Below are 23057 nucleotides of genomic sequence, written 5' to 3'. Positions count from 1 at the left end.
ACGTTCATCTCTGGTCTCGCTCTGTTATGTAATAGCTGATTGAGGTGCGCAACTCCGTCTTTCAAACAGGTATAATTTTGTATAGTTACTCATTTAGGAAAATTAGCCATGATTTAATGATTTTATTAATATTATGAAAATTATTATTATTATTTTTTTTGGGCAAATTGATTACGATTTGTATTACCCTACACTCTAAAAAAACAAACGGTTCTATATAGCACCAAAACTGTTGCTTTGGATCGTAATCATAGAAGAACCGTTTTTAGTGCCATATAGCACAGGTGAAGCACCAGTGAAGCACCTGTGTAGAACCATATAGGGGCCATATAGCACCACTATAGCACCACATATGGTTCTACAAAGCACTATATGGTTCTACACAGGTGCTTCACTGGTGCTTCACCGGTGCTATATGGCACTAAAAACGGTTCTTCTAGGATTACGAGCAAAGAACCACTTTTGGTGCTATATAGCACCGTTTGTTTTTAGAGTGTAGTTTTACTACAAATAGGCTACGAGACATTTTTTTACCACGGAGGGCCGGTGGTATACGAAATTTCCCGGTAGATTTTTTGGTCCCACTCCGCCCCTGGTCAATAAAATGAGAGTGTATATATATATATATATATATATATATATATATATATATATATATATATATATATATATATATATATATATATATATATATATATATATATATATATATATATATATATATATATATATATATACAAGTGTATATTTAAGTGCAAAAATAAACCCCCTTTGTACTCATTCCACGCCAGCCTTTTTTTAAAGTTGGTCGCCAGCATTTTTCGTGCAAAAAGCTAAAATTATTGCATTTTTGTAAAGGAATTTTGTTAGAGATCAGATTCAGAATGATTTTCAAAACATACACAGAGTTTTAAATGTTAAAAAATTTATTTTAGCTTCAGTTTTTTATAAATTGGCCATCTAGTGTATAAAAGCGGAATTACAGATTACCAAAAAACATGTCAGGAAAGCGACATTGGCAGGGAAATGTTTTTTTTTATTTGAGATAACTCGTCAAAGAGTTAATTAGCCTATATTTTATTCATGATATTTAAAATCAATTCTGAAGATGTATGCTTAAATGTTTAAAATGTGATATTATATGTAATATTAAATAAAATAATTTATTAAAAACTTTTTTTAATTGATGTGTGTAATATAAAAAACAACATGAAGAAAAATCAAGAAGTGACCTTAATAGGCGTATTTCTCTTTATGACGTTGTACTAATGAAATACATCTCTCTATCACTGTAGGTTACTGGGAGGTGAACGGATTCGGGCTGTTTGGTATTTACAAGTCAGATTTTGATAAGATTGGTGGAATGAACACAGAGGAGTTTAAAGACCGCTGGGGCGGAGAAGACTGGGAACTGCTGGACAGGTACACAAGGGTTAAACCTGAGTATGCATGCTTTGTTTTGAAGTATTCGGGTGTCATGTTTTTGGCAGTATGATAACCTTAAGCAAAAATATCACAGTTTCACGGTGTTGTTGCATTGCCATTGCAACACTAAAATGTGTTATTATCAAATGTCTGCGTATACAAACTTTTCAACTGGACAATACATTACATTTTTAGGCAACACACAACAGGTAAGAATAAAGTAAATCAGTAACTTTTGCATCTCTGTTTGAAACATAAAATTGTGGAAGAAAAAAACCTTATAGACATGACATTTGGGTGTGACAATTCTGAAATGTGCACTTACTTACCTTTGAAAAAGAATTTAAAAAAAAAGCTTAACAAATTTAACAGAGACTTTGCATGGATATTTAAACCACCAAATATTGATATCTATGGCCCTGGACCACATTTTGTTTTAGTGCTCGCTACTAGCTTACGCTGTAATGACGTTTTGGACTGAACAGGAAAATTGTAAACTTTTACATTTAAACCTAAATTGAATGTGAAATCCCCAAAGAGTAAAGTCTCTTGATGAGTTTCTGGCAAAGTTTGTTTGCGATTTTGCTGCACCACAAATACAATTTTGATATATTTACTTTAGGAAATATCTTCATTAAATGTGATCTTTACATAATATCCTAAAAAAAATCTGCATAAATTATATAATCAATCATTTTGACCCATGTAATGTATTTTGGCTAAAAACGATCCTCGTTTATACTGGCATTTTAAAAAGAATCTTCATCCACACTATAAACCACCATAAACGCATGAAACATGACCAATCACGTAACTGGGCATGTGCATAAAAGTGTAAAATAACATATTACTCTAATAATAGCTTACCTTTGCGCATTTATGCAGCCTAGGGGTGTGCGATATTGACAAAATCATACCTGGGTCCTTTGGTGGCAACTACAACAGACACTATTTTTGAACATATAAAAATGTGTTTGGGAAAGTCTTATACTGTTCTAGCTCCCCCCTACAACATATTAATATGATTAATAGGTTAATTTTGATTTTATAACTAAACAGAAAGGTCTTTATGATTTAAAAAGAAAGCATTCAAGTGAACAGTACTAAAGAACTTGAAGCAAAAATAAATTTCAGCAAATGCAAACTTCAATCAAACAAAGAGGTGAAGTATAGCTTTAGCCTACAGAAAGGCTTATTGCATTAATTTTTAAAAGTGTGCGAGGTCCGTGCACGTCCTCCGCTAGCAACACACAAATAGCTAAAAGCGCAAGCGGCTAAACGAGCATTAAATAATAATGACGTTGTTGAGTTTATTGTTTTTATTAAATTATATTCACAAAACTTATCAACAAAACATCGATTAAAATTAAGAGACTAATTATCTGAAACGAAATTAATTTTAAAGTAGAAAACAAAACTTAAATTAAACTCGAAAATAATGTCTGACCCATTACGATCCCTTAATATTGGCCTTTACAATGCCCTATATGGCATTTAAAATTACAGTCTATCTTTCGTAATAAGCTAACTAAATTTAAACAAAACATAAACACATTACAACAATATTGTTTTTATTAATTTATATTCACAAAACTTATCAACAAAACATCGATTAAAATTAAGAGACAAATTATCTGAAACGAAATTAATTTTAAAGTAGAAAACAAAACTTAAATTAAACTCGAAAATAATTTCTGACCCATTGCGATCCCTTAATATTGGCCTTTACAATGCCCTATATGGCGTTTAAAATTACAGTCTATCTTTCGTAATAAGCTAACTAAATTTAAACAAAACATAAACAAAACATAAACAACATTACAACAATATTGTTTTTATTAATTTATATTCACAAAACTTATCAACAAAACATCGATTAAAATTAAGAGACAAATTATATGAAACGAAATTCATTTTAAAGTATACACAAAACTTAAATTAAACTCGAAAATAATGTCTGACCCATTACAATTCTCCCTTCATATTGGCCTTTACAACGCCCTATATGGCGTTACAAATTACAGTCTATCTTTCGTAATAAGCTAACTAAATTTAAACAAAACATGAACAACATTACAACAATATTGTTTTTATTAATTTATATTCACAAAACTTATCAACAAAACATCGATTAAAATTAAGAGACAAATTATCTGAAACGAAATTAATTTTAAAGTAGAAAACAAAACTTAAATTAAACTCGAAAATAATGTCTGACCCATTACAATTCTCCCTTCATATTGGCCTTTACAACACCCTATATGGCGTTTAAAATTACAGTCTATCTTTCGTAATAAGCTAACTAAATTTAAACAAAACATAAACAACATTACAACAATATTGTTTTTATTAATTTATATTCACAAAACTTATCAACAAAACATCGATTCAAATTAAGAGACAAATTATATGAAACGAAATTTATTTTAAAGTAGCAAACAAAACTTAAATTAAACTCGGAAATAATGTCTGACCCATTACAATTCTCCCTTCATATTGGCCTTTACAACACCCTATATGGCGTTTAAAATTACAGTCTATCTTTCATAATAAGCTAACTAAATTTAAACAAAACATTAACGACATCACAACAATATTCAAACCCAACAATACGTAAACATAAATATAAAACAGCAATATCTATAAGGATACATGTTAAAACAATTCGATATAGCGTTTATTATAGCTGGTTGGTAGATGTTTACTATTTTTGGCAAAACCAATTTACCTGAATAAAAGAATTTTTACTTTGAAAATTATGCGGGGTCACGTTAACATCAGCTGTTCGTTTACATAAGACTCCGTCTACGTTCATTTACACTCAGCGCAATGTCTGAGTTCTCAAACTAAAACAGGGTCTGCAGCGTTTGCGAACGAATCACTGTCGAAAACGGTGATGTAGTGTAGATGAAAGGCGTAAACGTAGCAAAAGTAAAGCGTTTTAAAGGATAAACGCATTAATGTAAACATAGCCTGAGATATCAGTATGGTTACCGTTGTGAATCGGGGTTTGATAAGGAGACAGATTTCTTTATGCATTTACTGATTTTCGTTTATTTTTTACTGATAAAGTTGCTTTAATCTATCTCTTTTCGTTTTATTTCAGAGTACTACAGAACGGTTTGGAGGTGGAGCGGTTAAGACTGAGAAACTTCTTTCACTATTATCATTCAAAGAGAGGCATGTGGAACTCACAGTCCAGCAAAACTCCTAAAGGATAAAACTTCATGCACTTCATACAAACTCGGCTCATTGCCAACAACAGGCACCTTTAAGGGCCACACCGTCGTGTCTTGGGGGCTCCTTAATGTGAGCTCCACATCTTAAAAGAAGACATCCGGTTGATTTAATGTCAGAAAGCTGCTGTCCAAACTAAAAGGCGGATTAAGAGACTTTGGATTTGTACTGTATGTATTTCACTATTGGGTCCATTAGGTGAGGAATTCCTATTGTTCACTGGAAATGAAGATATTACTGGAATGGTGCTGGGGGAAATTTACTCGACGTTAGCGACTCAGGCACTTTGGATGGCGTATATATGGTTTGCACTTGAGGTGTCACACTTTGCTGAAATATTACTGTAAACGTCACTTATGGTTCAGACATACCGCCGAATTGAACTGATATACGGTGACTCCTGCTGTGAAAGATATTGATTTTGGAGGAAGTGGGCGTGGCCTCTCAAAAGTCCTGCTGATTCACAGCTGTACACGACTAGACCCAGAACGGCCTGCAGAGTAACGAAATTAAAGCTGTACGTCTTCGTATTTGTCTGTGTCTGCTGTCGAGAGCTGCTGCTTTACTTCATCACGGATGGATTTGAATAAAGTTTTAATGCAAAAGAAATCTGATGCTAAGCCAGATGACGGCGAGACTCGGATGGCTGTTTTAAGTCTGGACTTATTTGCAGTATCCATTTTTATAGACTTGAACTGTAGGAAAAGATGTTGTCCCAAAGCTGTGTGCCTTTCTTTGATGTTTTTAACAGGACAGTCCTCTTTACAGGGTTAGGAAGTAAGAACGGTCTATAGTAGTCTGAAAGTCCCTTTTAAAACAACAACAAATCATTAGAATCTGGCTATTATTATTATTATTATTATTTGGTCCTTTTAGTTTCATTTAATGCACTTTTCCTAATTTCATTTTTTTAAATAAGTAGACTTGACACGGTTATACACTGACACGGGCAGCTCAGGTGTTTTTTTCTGCTGTATCACACAAACAAGCTAATAACATCTTTTAATGTGTTTACAAACTGATGTATTACAATTCTGTGGTGTTTTTGATTTCATATCAGAAATGCAGAGAGTTGTCGGCCCAACTTTTGTGATTTTGAAAGTGATTTGAAAGGATCTTTTCCCTTTCCCTTTTTTGGTCAGACTGCCTATTTAAAATAAACCAAGAACAGGATATAAATACATTAATACAGGGATCTGCATTACAAGGTAATTTCTGTGAAATTGTTGTGTAGAAATTTTTCAGAATGTTTTCGTTACCTATATATAATTTTTTTTCTTTTAACTTTTTCTGAAAAGAATAAAGTTTAAACCTGAAGCATCTCACTGACTTTATATACTTTATTACATATGTTGATCAATAAAAAAAGAAATATATATATATATTAAAACACCAACACTGCAAAAAATTATTTTCAAGAAAAAAAATTCCAAGTATTCTTGTCTTGTTTTCAGTAAAAACATCTAACAATTCTTAGCAAAAAATCTTGAAAATTGAAACGAGAAAAAAAACGAGAAAAAAATTCTTACCAGATTTTTTTTTTTTATTGTTTGCACAAAATAAATTTGATATTTTTGGTCTAAAAAATAGACTAATTTTCTTGAGTCATTTTGCTCATCAAGAAAAAGCATCTTCATTTAAGAATTTTTAGATATTTTTACTGAAAACAAGACAAAAATACTATAAAAAAAATCCAAAAAATGATTTTCAAGAAAATAACTTCTTAGTATTTTTGTCTTGTTTTCAAAAATATCTAGAATTCTTAAATTAAGATGCTTTTTCTTGATGAGCAAAATGACCCAAGAAAATAAGTCTAGATTTCAGACCAAAAATATCAAATTTAAGTGATTTTGTGCATAAAACGAGCCAAAAAAATCTGCCAATGGGGAAAGCATAAAAATTTGCTTTCCCCAATTGCAGATTGTCTTATGCACAAAATCACTTACATTTTATATTTTTGTCTAAAAACTAGACTTATTTTCTTAGGTCGTTTTGCTCATCAAGAAAAAGCATCTTAATTTAAGAATTTTTCTAGACATTTTTACTGAAAACAAGACAAAAATACTATAAAAAATTTTTCAAAAAATGATTTTCAAGAAAAAAATTCTTAGTATTTTTGTTTTCTTTTCAGTAAAAATATCTAAAAATTGTTAAATTAAGATGCTTTTTCTTGTTGAGCAAAACGACCCAAGAAAATAAGTCTAGTTTTTAGTCCCAAAGTATCAAATTTAGGTGATTTTGCACACAAAACAAGCAAAAAAATCTGCCAATGGGGTAATTTTTCTTGAATTTAGTGTTTAAGAAAAATGTTCAAATGTTTGCTTACCCCATTGGCAGATTTCATTTGCTTGTTTTATGCACAAAATCACTTAAATTTAATATTTTTTGTCTGAAATCTAGATTTATTTTCTTGGGTCGTTTTGCTCCTCAAGAAAAAGCATCTTAATTTAAGAATTTTTAGATATTTTACTTAAAACAAGACAAAAATACTAAGAAATTTTGTCTTGAAAATCATTTTTTGCAGTGTATAAATCAAGGTATTATTAGTGTTTTTGGAATTTATTTTTATAACAAATAAATGCCTACACAGCATGTGACAAATACATACAGTGTAATATTGTTCACATACAGATTTCCGTCGCTAGAGGGCGCTTTAATACCAACTTCAAATGTAAAGGCTCATGCATGCTCCAGATAAGTAAAAACTCCACTTTTATAGGTTTTATACATTATATCAAACCCACTTCTTATCTGTATAGTAAAGTAATATACACGAGACGGTTTTAATGTTTAATCTGACTGTAGGATTTACAACTGCAGTTCAGGGTTGTCTGTCTCTTACACTATTATCTCGATCAGTGCTATGGTAATGTGAATGAACAAACAGTGATGCATTAGGTTTACTGTATATTTACTCATCATAGGGAGTAACTGAGAGCAAAGGTTTACTCTTAAAGTACATATGATCATGTGTAATGTTGTTTGACTTGACTTAGATTATGTAATGTTGACATTGAGCACAAACTTGCCCCACCCATCTGTCTGAGTTCTGTCTTTCTTTCTAAGTAGTAATAATATGTATTCACATTTACTTATTAATACACTATTACTATCTGTTATGTCTGGTACCGAAAGTATCATAATAGTGTCGTAAAATCAAACAAAGACGACACAATGGCTGTTTTATCATCACAAACACACGCACACACACAGCTCAAGATAAGACAATAGTGTGTAGGCCTACTATCTCTCAGACTAAAACAATTAATGTAAATTCCTTTAGATTAGATAAAGACAGTAATAGGTTCAGACACTCATTTTAATACAATACTTTATTAATATAAAGATGTATTTTAGCATTTTATAATTTATCGTTAGTTTTGGACATGAAGAAAACCAAGATGGAGACACTGGGAAAAATGTGAAGATATGTGGTTAAAAGATATACTAACCTTGTTTTGCATGTTGTTATTTTTAATTAAATAATACAATTAAATTATACAATGAAAGACAATAAAATATAACTATATAAATGAAAAGAATATAAATAATATATAAATAATGTTGCTGTAACTTATCAAGTTAAAATTACTTAACTTATTGCTATAGTTTATTATAACTTTTTCATAAGAGACAAAACCTCATCACAATAGTCAAGACAAAAATTTATAGTGAGTATTTTTATGTGGGAGGATAAAAAAGTCCAAGAATTTGGCCTAATAAGCATACAAATCCGTAAAACATAAATAAGAACATTCCTAGACAGATGAGTTCACTGTGATTCACTTCTGATGAGTCTTTTACGCACTGAATCTTATCGTACAGTCAACTCATTTAAATGAACTGCTTTAAACAATTCATCGGTTGGTCCTCGTTCAAAACTTTTCCTAGATCATTATTTTATTTATTTCTAATAAAATACATTTGAATTAAGATTAACATTATATTAGATTATACACTGTATATTGTTGATGGAGATGGAGTAAATCACATCCTAGTGAATCCGTTCAAATGAGTCGTTCAAAGAAATTGATTCGCGAATCGAACACCACTACTCTCCTCACACTTTTAGTTCAGTTCAGTCTATAGTTTCCAGTAAGAGGAGGCGGGTAGCGTGATATGTGAACATCGCTATTCCTGGATCATTTTAGCGCATTTATCGTAAAAATAGTTCACATTACATCCCGCCGATCGATCTGGCCTCTTATTTACACCATATTGATGGATTTAATGCCTAAACTTTCACTCCAGTTCAATCGTTTATTTACAAGAACTGGATAATAATAATACACGAGCAACTCTTGCGTACTTTCTTGGGAATGGGCATTTGGTGAGGTAAGCAAGCTTTCCAAGCATTCTCTTTTCAAGAAAATGTAAAGTTTTTAAACTTCAAATGAACACACCAGCGTGTTTTGGTCTGTATTAAAGTGCTACATAAATGTCAAAGAGAAACTGAACCAGTAGAACCAGCTTGAGTTTCTCCTGCGCTTTCAGGTTCCCTTTAAAAACCAAGAACCATGGCAGGAATAAACAACGCGAACATGAAAACTTTAGAGGATTTGACTTTGGACTCTGGCTATGGAGCAGGGGACTCGTGTAAATCTTTAAGCCTGTCCTCTTCCAAGTCAAACTCGCAGGCGTTCATGAACACCCCTCACCGGGGGAACTGGCGGTACTACTCCGGGTCCATGAACAGCCGCAACAACAGCTGGGATACGGTGAACACGGTTCTCCCCGAGGACCCAGAGGACATTTTCTCAAAGTGTCCCCGTTTACCCGACCTCGAGGAGTTTCCGTGGACGGAGGAGGACGTGAGGAGGGTCGTGCGTAAAGGCACGGGAAAGGGCGCTTCGCTCTCCGCGGAGGCTGTGCGCAGGTTGTCAACCCTGATGCGCAGGGCGCTCATCCGCATTTCCAGAGAGGCGCAAAGGCTCAGCGTCATGCACTGTAAATGCACCCGGTTCGAGATCCAAAGCGCGATCCGACTGGTGCTCAGTTGGGCACTGGCTGACCATTGCGTCTCGGCGACCGTAAAGGCAATATCTATGTACAATATGAGCGCAGGAGAGCTATTGCGCAAGGGGAAGTCAGCCCGGTGTGGGCTTAACTTCTCCGTCGGACGCTTTTTCCGCTGGATGGTGGACACGCGCATCTCGGTGCGCATCCATGAGTACGCGGCTATCTGTCTGACCGCGTGCATGGAGGCGCTCGTGGAGGAGGTGGGCGTGCGCGTGATGATGGCTGAGAGGGACAGCGCAACCCCGGGATGCGTCCTGACGGCGGATGCGCTGGAGGGAGTCATCAATAATGACGCGGAGCTGTGGGGAGTCCTACAACACTATGAACATCTCATATGTGGGAAAAACGCCAATGGTAAGTGTTGGTTTATTATTTTTTTCCTTCTGGTAATGTTTGAAATTATACCACAGTGGATATATTGTTTATGGAAAGAGACTTTACACCTGTGGTTCCTCTGCTTGGACACCTTTGTGACCTAAGGGGGAACTAAAATTCATTCTTTAAAAAAAAAATTCATTGGTTGTGATAAATTGGTGTACTCCATACTACGTATTATACACTTAAATAATGGGTCCCTGTTTGCCCAAATCATGTCCTCCATCTGTGAGAACGTCCTGCTCCCCACCAGCTTCTCCATCATCTAGACCTGCATTGTAATTTTCATTTGTCTGTGGTTTACCAGCATCATCTAGCTAGGGTTGTTTTTACAAGCATCCAAAAAAAGTTTGTTTCCCACTTGGGCTGTCCAACTTCCCAAAAAAGCGTGGAAGAATAAGTGGTTTTTATATTGTCTGCATTTTATACTGATATGTAATTGGCTCAACACTACTTATATATGTTCAGCATATCAAAACAAACCAGATTTGCTGGCACGATGCCACAGAGTACTGTATAGGGTATTATGGGAATTCACAAGTCTATCTGCTTAGAAAAGTAATTGCACATCTCTCCTTGCAATTGCATCCAAAACACATTGCATTGGTGGTTTATAGTGAAATCAGTTAACTCATTGTACATAACTTCCTGTCACTAAAATTAAAAGCAGAAGTGGTTTTTTGACCATAGATGTGATCTCCAAAGCAGCAAACATACTCAGATTCATTCGGGTGCAATATTTAGGCTACGCAACCTAAAGGCCAAGATCCTCTCAGCTTTCTGCTCAAACCTTAAGCGGCTTTCTTACTTTAAGATGCCCATGAGGGCATTAAACTAGGTCCGTTTGTATCGACCAACTGGATCAATGCACTTTCAGGATGGCCAGGTTAATAAACTGCAGCGTGTGCACTTGTGTGCCGTTTCTATTTTGATGAACGGTCCTCATTTCCTCTCTTTCTCAGGTGTGGTGCAATCGCACTGGTACACCTTCACTGTGGCTTTAGTGAGTCAGTGCACTTTCATAAAGTGGCACTTGGTTACGCAAACCAGCTCACTCCCAGATTGCTCATAATGCTTTTGTTGGCCATTGTCGAACGTGAGAACTTTTTGGAAACACTCCTATCGTGACACACATCAGTGCACTTTTATATGCATTGTGCAATGTGACGATTGTCATGTGGATAGCTTTGGATGCCTGTGTCTTTTAAAGTCAACCAGTACTTTTGTTTTGTGATTTATTTTTGAATAATTAAGAAAATAAAGGGAGGGGACTTGCATCTATAGAGAATAGTGAGTGTCGCATCCAAAACAAATGTTATAAATAATTAAAATACATGAATGTTATTTTCTTATTTTGAATAATATGCACGGATAAATCATGCGTGAACATTAAGGCCAACACAAAGTATCATTTAACCCAGTTAACTTTTTTGAAAGGTTTCTGGTCCTATTATGCACGATTCATCAATGCGCATTTAAAATTCAATAACTTGCCCCGCCTCTCAAAGTACTTTTCTTTATTGCTGATGTCGTCAAGACCTTCTTCCTTTTTTACCATAAATCAATTCCCACTAAAACTCCATTTGAACTCATTAAATACACTTTAATTTTATTCAGCGACTAATATGTCACAATAAGGTTAATTTAAGGTAGAAAAAAGGTGTACTTCTGCATTGGAAGAAGTATGTTTCCTGAACACAAGACTAGATGAGTAGGGACTAAAACTACATTTGAACTCATTAAATACACTTTAATTTTATTCAGCGACTAATATGTCACAATAAGGTTGATTTAAGGTAGAAAAAAGGTGTACTTCTGCATTGGAAGAAGTATGTTTCCTGAACACAAGACTACATGAGTAGGGACTAAAACTACATTTGAACTCATTAAATACACTTACATTTTATTCAGCGACTAATATGTCACAATAAGGTTGATTTAAGGTAGAAAAAAGGTGGACTTTTGCATTGGAAGAAGTATGTTTCCTGAACACAAGACTAGATGAGTAGGGACTAAAACTACATTTGAACTCATTAAATACACTTACATTTTATTCAGCGACTAATATGTCACAATAAGGTTAATTTAAGGTAGAAAAAAGGTGTACTTCTGCATTGGAAGAAGTATGTTTCCTGAACACAAGACTAGATGAGTAGGGACTAAAACTACATTTGAACTCATTAAATACACTTTAATTTTATTCAGCGACTAATATGTCACAATAAGGTTGATTTAAGGTAGAAAAAAGGTGTACTTCTGCATTGGAAGAAGTATGTTTCCTGAACACAAGACTACATGAGTAGGGACTAAAACTACATTTGAACTCATTAAATACACTTACATTTTATTCAGCGACTAATATGTCACAATAAGGTTGATTTAAGGTAGAAAAAAGGTGGACTTTTGCATTGGAAGAAGTATGTTTCCTGAACACAAGACTAGATGAGTAGGGACTAAAACTACATTTGAACTCATTAAATACACTTACATTTTATTCAGCGACTAATATGTCACAATAAGGTTGATTTAAGGTAGAAAAAAGGTGTACTTCTGCATTGGAAGAAGTATGTTTCCTGAACACAAGACTAGATGAGTAGGGACTAAAACTACATTTGAACTCATTAAATACACTTTAATTTTATTCAGCGACTAATATGTCACAATAAGGTTGATTTAAGGTAGAAAAAAGGTGTACTTCTGCATTGGAAGAAGTATGTTTCCTGAACACAAGACTACATGAGTAGGGACTAAAACTACATTTGAACTCATTAAATACACTTTAATTTTATTCAGCGACTAATATGTCACAATAAGGTTGATTTAAGGTAGAAAAAAGGTGTACTTCTGCATTGGAAGAAGTATGTTTCCTGAACACAAGACTAGATGAGTAGGGACTAAAACTACATTTGAACTCATTAAATACACTTTAATTTTATTCAGCGACTAATATGTCACAATAAGGTTGATTTAAGGTAGAAAAAAGGTGTACTTCTGCATTGGAAGAAGTAAGTTTCCTGATCACAAGACTAGATGAGTAGGGACTAAAACTACATTTGAAGTCATTAAATACACTTTAATTGTATTCAGCGACTAATATGTCACAATAAGGTTGATTTAAGGTAGAAAAAAGGTGTACTTCTGCATTGGAAGAAGTATGTTTCCTGAACACAAGACTAGATGAGTAGGGACTAAAACTACATTTGAAGTCATTAAATACACTTTAATTGTATTCAGCGACTAATATGTCACAATAAGGTTGATTTAAGGTAGAAAAAAGGTGTACTTCTGCATTGGAAGAAGTATGTTTCCTGAACACAAGACTAGATGAGTAGGGACTAAAACTACATTTGAACTCATTAAATACACTTTAATTTTATTCAGCGACTAATATGTCACAATAAGGTTGATTTAAGGTAGAAAAAAGGTGTACTTCTGCATTGGAAGAAGTATGTTTCCTGAACACAAGACTAGATGAGTAGGGACTAAAACTACATTTGAACTCATTAAATACACTTTAATTTTATTCAGCGACTAATATGTCACAATAAGGTTGATTTAAGGTAGAAAAAAGGTGTACTTCTGAATTGGAAGAAGTAGCCTATGTTTCCTGAACACAAAACTACATGAGTAGGGACTTTCAGAAGAAGATCATTCACAGTCGCTTTGCTACAAAAGTTCTTCTCTATCATCTGCCAACTAGCCCCACATCTGGAAATCTTTAAGGCCGACTTTTCTTGGCCAAGTCGAGTCACTCCCACTTTCTCTCACACACACTCTTTTCTGTTTACTTTAGTCCTTCTTTCCTGGAGCCGTTTCTGTGGGCACACATGCTTTAACAAGGCACCCACTGTACCAACATGCCATTTAAAATCCAGTGAATATGAGGGTCAAGAGGTGGACCGAAGCATCACGGTTCTATCACAGATAATTGCAGTGCGTGTGATTGATTTATTGATTCACGTCGAAAAAATCTTCATTCTTTACTCCTGAATAAAGACATTTGCTCTCCTTGGCTAGGTTGACATCTGTAAGCCTAATCTAGAGTTGGACACGAACTGATCCTCATCTTTTCCCAAAGGAAAATTTTGTTGCTTTCTCATAGTTCGGAAGACTTAATGGAGTTCTCAGTTATGTTTACTTTAAGTATCACAACTTTGTCTTTTGTCTTTCTATATTAATGGCAACCATTGACGTCAAGTAAGAAATGAACATCCATATGTTCTCCATTTGATCTCATTGCTTTCCAAAAGAAACAACTTAGATACTAAAGAGATCTTTTTTTCTGATGTTTGTTCCCATGAGCAAAGCAGGATGGACTACACTTGGATTTATGGTTTTGCTGTTGTTTAATGGCGACCGTGATGGTGGAAAAATTCAGCCTTAAAATATACTTTCATAGTTACTTTTTTAGTATGGACCTTGCGGGCCAGTGCACTTGTGTCTCGAGCAGGGAGTGAGGTTATGGTTTTTGGATTTAGGATGGCAGTAATAGGGAAAACACCGTCTTGCACGGTCAATGGTAACATGCCATTTCCAGCCAAAACCAAAGACCCAGCTGTAGAAGTAACTCAGATGTCTGCTAGCTAAAAGAGTCCCTGAATGGTGTACTGTAGCATAAGTGGGGGTTCAAACATATAAAGGCAACATTAAATGTATGGGAAATCCATTAAAAGGATTTGTTTCGATTTACTTTCATCTTTTTTAATAATATATGTCAAGTCATTAGAGTTATGGGAAGCACATGAAAGACTCAACTTACAATTGATTCTGTTAGAGTTTGACGTTAGCATATTGCTAAGCTAATAATCCGCTAACTCCAATAAAGGTTACTCAGTCCAGCTCAAGTAATTTTTTTTTGTTTTTCTACATAAACTATTAGAACTTATAATATAACTTAAAATATAACCTTAATATCTTGGTAACACTTTACTTGAAGGGGTGTTCATAAGGCTGACATGACACGTGTCATGAACATGAAGGAGATTTAATGCTTGTCGTTAAGTGTCATTTTGTCATTTTTAATGCTAAGATGACATTGTTTGAGATGTCTTTATGCACTGCAAAAAATAATTTTTAAGAAAAAAAATAATTGGTATTTTTGTCTTGTTTTCAGTAAAATTTATCAAACAATTCTTAAATTAAGATGCTTTTTCTTGAGCAAAATGACCCAAGAAAATTAGTCTAGTTTTAAGACCAAAAATATCAAATTTAAGTGATTTTGTGCATTAAACCAGCCAAAATAATCTGCCAATGGGGTAAGTAAATTTTTCTTGAATTTAGTCTTTAACTCTTTCACCGCCAGCTTTTTGTTAAAAAGTTGCCAGCCAGCGCCAGCGTTTTTCATGTTTTTCACAAAAGTTTAATGCCTTCCAGAAAATGTTCTTCTTCAAATATATAAACATACAATATACCAAATGAAAGAACAGACCCTCTGCTTTCAAAAAAAAAAAAAAAAAGTTTCATCCTACCTTCAGCAGTTCTTTTGTAATCAGCTTTTGAATATGGGTTTCTGCAAAAACACCACATTTTGAGCAAAAAGCTGAGATAATTCCATTTTTGTGACGGACTTTTCATAGAGATCCCATTCAGAGCAATCTTTAAAACAGACACGGACATCCAGCAGCTTGCCATAGGGCAATACTTCCGGGTCTTTCCGGGAAGACGGAAATACTCATCATTGGCGGGGAAACGTTTTCTTTTGATTGACGAGATATCTCGTCAATGGCGGGGAAAGAGTTAAGAAAAATGTTTAAGATTTTTTGCTTACCTCATTGGCAGATTTTTTTTGCTTGTTTTATGCAGAAAATCATTTTTTGCAGTGTGAAAACTTGACATTAACCAATACATTATAATTTGTCATGACAATATAACTAACCACTTTTTTACCATTGAAACAAATTGAATTTGTCATTCAAATGTCAAAGTATTAAAGGCGGGGTGCATGATCTCTGTAAGCCAATATTGACATTTGAAATCACCTTAACAAACATGCCCCTACCCCAATAGAAACTGGTCTTCTTTAGATAGACCCGACCCACACATACGCAACCCAGGCAACAAAGTTGGTTAGTAGACACACCCCTTACTGCTGATTTGCTTTGGTTTTTCAAAAATCATGCACCCCACCTTTAATACTCTGTCAAATAGTTTTATAACAGCATCATGAATATTTTTCTTGACCTCAACTACGGTGGTAAAAATAATGACATTTTAATGACAAATTTTAAGTATTAATACTCTGTCAAATAGTTTAATTATAGCGCCATGAATATTTTTCTTGACCTCAACTACGATGGTAAAAATAAAATTTGTCATTAAAATGTCATTAAGTGTTATACTCTGTCAAATAGTTTTATTATAGCGCCATGAACATTTTTCTTGACCTCCTCTATGGTGGTAAAAATAATGACATTTTAATGACAAATTTTAAGTATTATTACTCTGTCAAATAGTTTTATTATAGCGCCATGAATATTTTTCTTGACCTCAACTACGATGGTAAAAATAAAATTTGTCATTAAAATGTCATTAAGTGTTAATACTCTGTCAAATAGTTTTATTATAGCGCCATGAACATTTTTCTTGACCTCAACTATGGTGGTAAAAATAATGACATTTTAATGACAAATTTTAAGTATTAATACTCTGTCAAATATTTTATTATAGCGCCATGAACATTTTTCTTGACCTCAACTACGATGGTAAAAATAAAATTTGTCATTAAAATCTCATTAAGTGTTAATACTCTGTCAAATAGTTTTAAAACAGCGTCATAATATTCTTCATAATGTTTTTTACGTTTCCTCCAGGTGTTAGAGAAATAAAATCAGTCATCTAGTATTAATAATAATCAAAATTGATAAAATTATATGTTATTGTTTTGGAGACAGATTCACTTAAAATTAAATGAAAACAGTTTGGGTTAAGCCATGCAGCGTTGGGGCCATATCGATGAAAACAGTTAGCACAAAAAAAACATCGCTTCTTAGTTTCTTAAGTTTGATAATTATTGTCATGTTTATGACAGGTTTATGATAAGTTATGTTGTATTGGTTTATGTCAAGTTGTCATAACAAGGACATCTCAAACAATGTCATCTTTGCATTAAAAGTGACATAACTGAACAAATGACACAGTTGTCATAAACATGGATAAAATCTCCTTCATGTTCATGACACTTCTCATGTCATGATTATGAAGATGTCATGTCATGTCTTATGAACACCGCTTCAAGTAAAGTGTTACCAATATCTTTAATATCGAGTAAGATCATGTCAAAGATTGAAATCAATCGAGATACAGGAACTTGGAAAAGTGCGACGACAGCATCAGCAGATTTAAGGAAAAAATAAGTGCCTGTGTGTCACAGCTGGAGGCTGTATGAAATTATTAGATGTATCTTAGGGAATGAAAAGGCTGTTGAGCACATGGCATTGTTTTCTGGCATCCAGCAATACATGATTTACTCCATTGCGCATATCTTCCAATTTTCTTCAAAAATACGCATCTTTTAATGACGTTAGCGTACTTGGGTACGGATCGTAAAGTGCAGTGTGAGTGCAGACCAGCAGGGGAGTGGGGACGATCACACACGGGTACGATTCGGTTACGGATAATGTGATTGCGCCAGCAAAGGTCAATCCTCCTGCCCGTCACCATGGCAACCCTGACCCCAGACAGGAAATCAGGGGTAGTGATGGAAAACGGCCAACCATGACACATGCAGGAGTTTAACTTTGGGGTGAATTGTGAAAAGAAATGGCTGTCTTGCTTTTTCCAGCTTTGGAACGTCAAGAAGGGAAAAACTGAGTGATGGAGGAATAATTTCACTGCAAAGAGTTGGAGAGAGAGAGAGAGAGAGAGAGAGAGAGAGAGAGAGAGAGAGAGAGAGAGAGAGAGAGAGAGAGAGATAAACAGGTGGATCCTTTAGCTCAGCAAACAAAGCTAAAATAGCTTCCGAAGATAATTCTGTACTCTTGTAACTTTATAAATAGCTCATGAAAACTTGTCAAATGCTTTTTAATAATGTTCAATAATAATGTTAACAAACATTATTGGTGACTTTCTTTTGCTCATACTGACGGTTAGCAATGTTAACATGCTGTCATTTTGTAATAAACATTGAAACTCATGCTGCAGTGTTTAGCTAATTCCTTTTATAAATATTACTTTTGGATGCTTTTACCGTTATTTAATGTTTGGAAATGACTTATTAATTATAGTTCAAACATTGACGTCACTTGACTTTTCGGAATGTCTTGCATACCATGAAGATTATCATCATGTATTTAACAAACTTATTATTTATCCATAATAAACGAAGAACCGAGATTAAAGAGCACCAATTGTCCAAATCACAAATTTACATTTCTTTTGGTGTGTGTGTGTGTGTATTAGTACATGCTAACGTCAGTGGCGGCTGGTGACTTCTTTTTTTGAAGCGCACAATGTGAAGTTCGTCACAACATGTATGTAGCTTGTCATGTGTGTGGTTCGTCATTTCAAAATATGTGTTCTGCGCTTGGAGACATCGGGCCCTATTTTAACGATCTAAGCGCATTGTCTAAAGCGCACAGCGCAACGTCTAAATGGACGTGTCCGAATCCACTTTTGCTAATTTAACGACGGGAAAAATGGTTTGTGCGTCGAGCGCATGGTCGAAAAGGGTTGGTTCTATTGTAATGGGAGTATTTTGGGCGTAACGTGCAGTAAACCAATGAGAGTCTCAGCTCTCATCCCCTTTAAAAGCCTGTCGCGCTGGCGCTATGTCTAATCCCTATTTAGATGACGAACTTTGTAAACTGAAAAACTAAGCGGAGGAAAAAGATCTGCAGTTTAAAGGGCTACTTCACCGATTTAGCATTCAGCTTTGTATCTGTAGAAACCCGGCAGTATTACTGAATGACCATGTTTCCCTCCCTCATTTCCCCCTGAGAGGAGAGATATCTGCATTTTGGTTCTGCAAAAAAGTCCTCCGATGATGTAATATGACGATTTTTGCATCATCGGAGGACTTTTTTGCAGAACCAAAATGCAGATATCTCTCCTCTCAGGGGGAAATGATGGAGGGAAACATGGTCATTCAGTAATACTGCCGGGTTTCTACAGATACAAAGCTGAATGCTAAATCGGTGAAGTATCCCTTTAAGATTAATGTTAAATAATTGTGTTGTTTTTCACTTGTATTGAACTTGTTATTTTTTATTAAAACCTTTAAAACCCGTTTTCTTTTAGTCATGGAAGTAAAAAAGCAGGCTTGTTATTGCTTTAAATGTATAGCTTTCCAATATCATCAAAAAATAATTTACAAGTATGTAAGATAATTTTTGTACTCTAAAAATACTTTAAAGGAGATAAAGAATTTACAACCGGCTCTCCTCACGTTTCAGCACTTTGGACAGCGGTTTTTTAGCAAATAGTTTTTTTTAGCATTACTTAAAAATGTTTCTCATCTCACCATATCCACAGGTACAGAGTCATCATATACAATAAATCCGTGAGGTAGCATTTAAAAACATTTAAAAACAGATGCATTTGTTTAAAGCAAAGCATTTATTTACTTACCAGGCTGCAGGTGAAGCAGCTCTTTGTGCCTTTTAACGTCTCATAATTAGTCCTCAGATTATTATTGAGTCTCTGGACATAAATTTTACATTCAATCCTTTAATCTTTCATATTTAAAAGCATTTTGGTGCTGCTGCGCATTCATGTACTTTGTGATAAGCAAAACCGCGTTGTCGTCCCGTTTATAGGCGCATATTACTAATGCGCTCTTTAAATAACATAAAACACATTGCGCCATTGACTTTAGATTTTAGACCAGGTTTTTGTTGGTCAATGGGGTAGTCTATTTTAGTTGCCTCAAAATAGCAACGCGCCAACAATGCGCCTGAACACACCTCGTTTTTCAGACCAGAACGTCCATGGGCGCAAAAGGGGCGCAAATGCATTTGCTATTTAAACAACTCGGCGCTAAACGTGAAAATTAGGGTGGAAACTAGCGAAAGACACTTGCGTCGCGCATTGCGCTGCATTGCGCCGGGTGTAAGATAGAGCCCATCGTGTGTGCATCACGTGTCATGCCAAAATAATTGCCTGCTGCCTTGAACTTGAACTTGAAAAGAGATGCTCGGGTTGCCAGATACTCGCATAATCTCATGCGTAATCAGAGTTTACTGTTAAGGGAGTGTCTTGCGTGTATTTAGGGAATGTGAGCGTCTCTTTTATCATAAACGGTTTTGACGCGTGTGCACCAGGCACTTATTTTGACAAAACACGTGATGCACACAGGATCTCTCCACACGCAGGACACATATTTTGGAAAAGGGAACCACACATGTGACAATCCGAACTCTTTTTTTGAATTAACGCATCCTCGGAAGAGAAGTCACAAGCCGCCACTTGCTAACGTTATGCAAAACCCAAAGTAAACGATACAAACCCCAAAGTAAACGATACAAACCCCAAAGTAAACGATGACGCGAGTTATCGGCTGCCTACATAAATCTCTTTTCTTAGACTACAACAAACACATGGATTGTAGGCAACAGTTTACTTCCTGGGATTGGTGATCTAGACAAGACCGACATTATCATAATTCATCCCGCTTTGGACTCACAGCTTGTAAGTTAACTCCTGTTAGCATTGCATTGTGACAGAATCTTTCAAACATGGTAAGAAGCGTCACATTTCCAGCTGATGTCAGACGTATTCAGGCCAATCACAACATACATTAGCTGGCCAATCAGGGACACAGAGCTTTTTAAATCTGTACGTTTCAGGAAGAGAGTGAAATCTGGAGCTACAAAAAATTTATTTTTTGAACCATAAACAACGCAAACACATTGCATTATACCAAATACACAAAATAATGTTTTTTAGTAATTAAATAAGTGCTCTTTTAATCATATGTGCATAAAAAATTATGGCACAGCCACATACTTTCATAGTTTTTCAAATTGTGTTCAACGTCATCACCATGAAGTGGTGCATGAATCTTTGTTGGGAATTGTCCCCAAGTTGCGTTGTTTTTGAGATCTTCATGGGTGATGACATTTATGGCAGTTTTCCATTGCATAGTACCCCACGGTTTGGTTTAGTTTGGGTCAGGTCAGCTTACTTTTGGGAGCTTTTCCATTGGGTGCAGTACGTAGTACCCAATACTTTTTTTAGGACCACCTCGGTTGGGGTTCCAAGCGATCCGCGCTGATACCAAACGTGACGCGAAAACACCTAGATCACTGATTGGTCTGAGAGAATCGTCACTACCAGCGTCATTGCTATTATGTAAAGATTAGCTTTACCTTCATGCTAGCTTGCGCTGTCTCGAGCAAACATGTTGTCATCTGTGCTCTGCTATATGTTCCCAAACTCCCTTTAGCGATGAAAAACATCCACAGGTTGAGAACCAGGAACACCATAAAAGTTTTTTTACAGACTTGCAGTTTGTAGCGGCACATTCGCAATGCACATACGCATTATATGTGTATATGCAACTTAAATGAGGCTTAGCGGAGCGCGTCGACTGACGACGCCAACCGGTGTTTGTACAGACACTGTCATCATGTGATACAGAGGTAGTGATAAACACGATGTGCAAACATCTTTGTGGTGGTCAATTTTTGATTTTGTGGCGGACTGAGTAATAAATGAATGTATGGGGATGTTTAGCATTCCAACAACGCTCTCACTTGTATGATACAGCAGCAGGGAGCGCAAATATAACGACACGCCTATAATCCCTCCCACTGCGAGGTGATACTAAACTCAATGGAAAAGCTAACCAAGCCAAAGTGAGTTGAGCTGACCCGACCTGAACCAAACCAAACCGTGGGGTACAATGGATTGGAAACGCGCCATTAAAGTCTCCAACAAAGTCTGTAGTCCCATTCTGCAACTTGTTAGCAACCTCCCTTTAGGCTCTAAAAGTCACGAGTCTGGGTATTTATGTCGCAAAATAAAACGTGATAACATCTTGGTCTAATGTTAACCCAAGATCAATGCTAACTCTCTTCCGAGTTTTGTCTACAATAATACGTTAGCCCTGCGGCAGTCTATTATGAGGGTAATAAATGTAATATGTAATTATGTAAAGTGAAAACGTCTTTAAATACTATGTTTAAATGTTTTGTGAAGGAATGTCGCGGGTTAAAAACAGGTTACATTTTTTGTGCTGTCAGTTACCGCAGAAAGTAATTTTGACTTTAATATTAAATGTTTGAATTGTGTAGAGCCATCCAAATTTGTATGTATATTTTTAACATTTAAAATATAGTTTTATGTAAGAAACAAATCCAGAATATAAAATTTTAAACAAACAAAAAAACATTTGGGTAAACCTAGCAATTCATGTCTTGATGTCGTCTTTTATCTCTAATGTGATATGTTGATATTGAAAAATAAGACTTTAAATAAACAATTAAACTTTAAAGTATAAAAAGACTTACATCCAATATTAATGCCTGAAGCAGACAACCAAATAAGCGATCTTACATTTTACTTGTCTGAAGAAGCTTTTTAAAACAAATGTAGCTACATCAAAGTTTAATGAAGTCAATGGTCAATATATACGGATGTAAGAGCTTTATAGCTGCTGAGAGGTTTTATTAAGATAATGTGCACAGTGCTCATGTCTGTATCCATTGCATTTAAATGGGTAACAGCTTCTTGTACAACAAGGCCCATTGCACTATAATCTTTTTGCACATAAATTTTTAAGTGTTATCAGCTAGGATTTACAAGTCTTGGCAAGTGATGTGTTGCTGTTACTTATAAAATTAAGTTCATAATAACTAAAACAAATTCAACTTAATTTAATAAGTTACAGCAACTAATCACTTGTCAAGATTGACTTGTATTAAACTTAAAAATTTGAGGGCAAAAATATATTTTTACAGTGTGCAGTCTGAGGTATGATACTGTTTCAGGTTTTTTTTACTGAATAAATCAGCAAAATTATTACATTTAGGAAAAACTGCAGTCAACCATACTGTGCTCTTACA

General features: G+C 35.0%; 2 protein-coding genes across 2 annotated transcripts in view; both read left to right on the top strand.

Annotated features, from left to right (window-relative positions):
- The window catches only part of LOC129433393 (N-acetyl-beta-glucosaminyl-glycoprotein 4-beta-N-acetylgalactosaminyltransferase 1), a 163588-nt gene extending 157604 nt beyond the window's left edge, over nucleotides 1-5984 (top strand). The window contains exons 20-21 of the mRNA XM_073868892.1: nucleotides 1296-1422; nucleotides 4532-5984. Of these exons, the coding sequence (XP_073724993.1) occupies nucleotides 1296-1422; nucleotides 4532-4646 (242 nt within the window). The 3' untranslated portion in view covers nucleotides 4647-5984. The remainder of the gene's footprint in view (nucleotides 1-1295; nucleotides 1423-4531) is intronic.
- Nucleotides 5985-8738: 2754 nt separating this feature from the next.
- Nucleotides 8739-23057, top strand: part of LOC141349039 (ankyrin repeat and BTB/POZ domain-containing protein 2-like) — a 69944-nt gene continuing 55625 nt past the window's right edge. The window contains exons 1-2 of the mRNA XM_073868891.1: nucleotides 8739-8997; nucleotides 9157-10035. Of these exons, the coding sequence (XP_073724992.1) occupies nucleotides 9180-10035 (856 nt within the window). The 5' untranslated portion in view covers nucleotides 8739-8997; nucleotides 9157-9179. The remainder of the gene's footprint in view (nucleotides 8998-9156; nucleotides 10036-23057) is intronic.

Source organism: Misgurnus anguillicaudatus, chromosome 6, assembly GCF_027580225.2.
Source record: "Misgurnus anguillicaudatus chromosome 6, ASM2758022v2, whole genome shotgun sequence".
NCBI classification, from domain to species: Eukaryota; Metazoa; Chordata; class Actinopteri; order Cypriniformes; family Cobitidae; genus Misgurnus; species Misgurnus anguillicaudatus.
The sequence above is the reverse complement of the archived record's forward strand: the minus strand, read 5'-3'. Positions and strand labels throughout refer to the sequence as shown.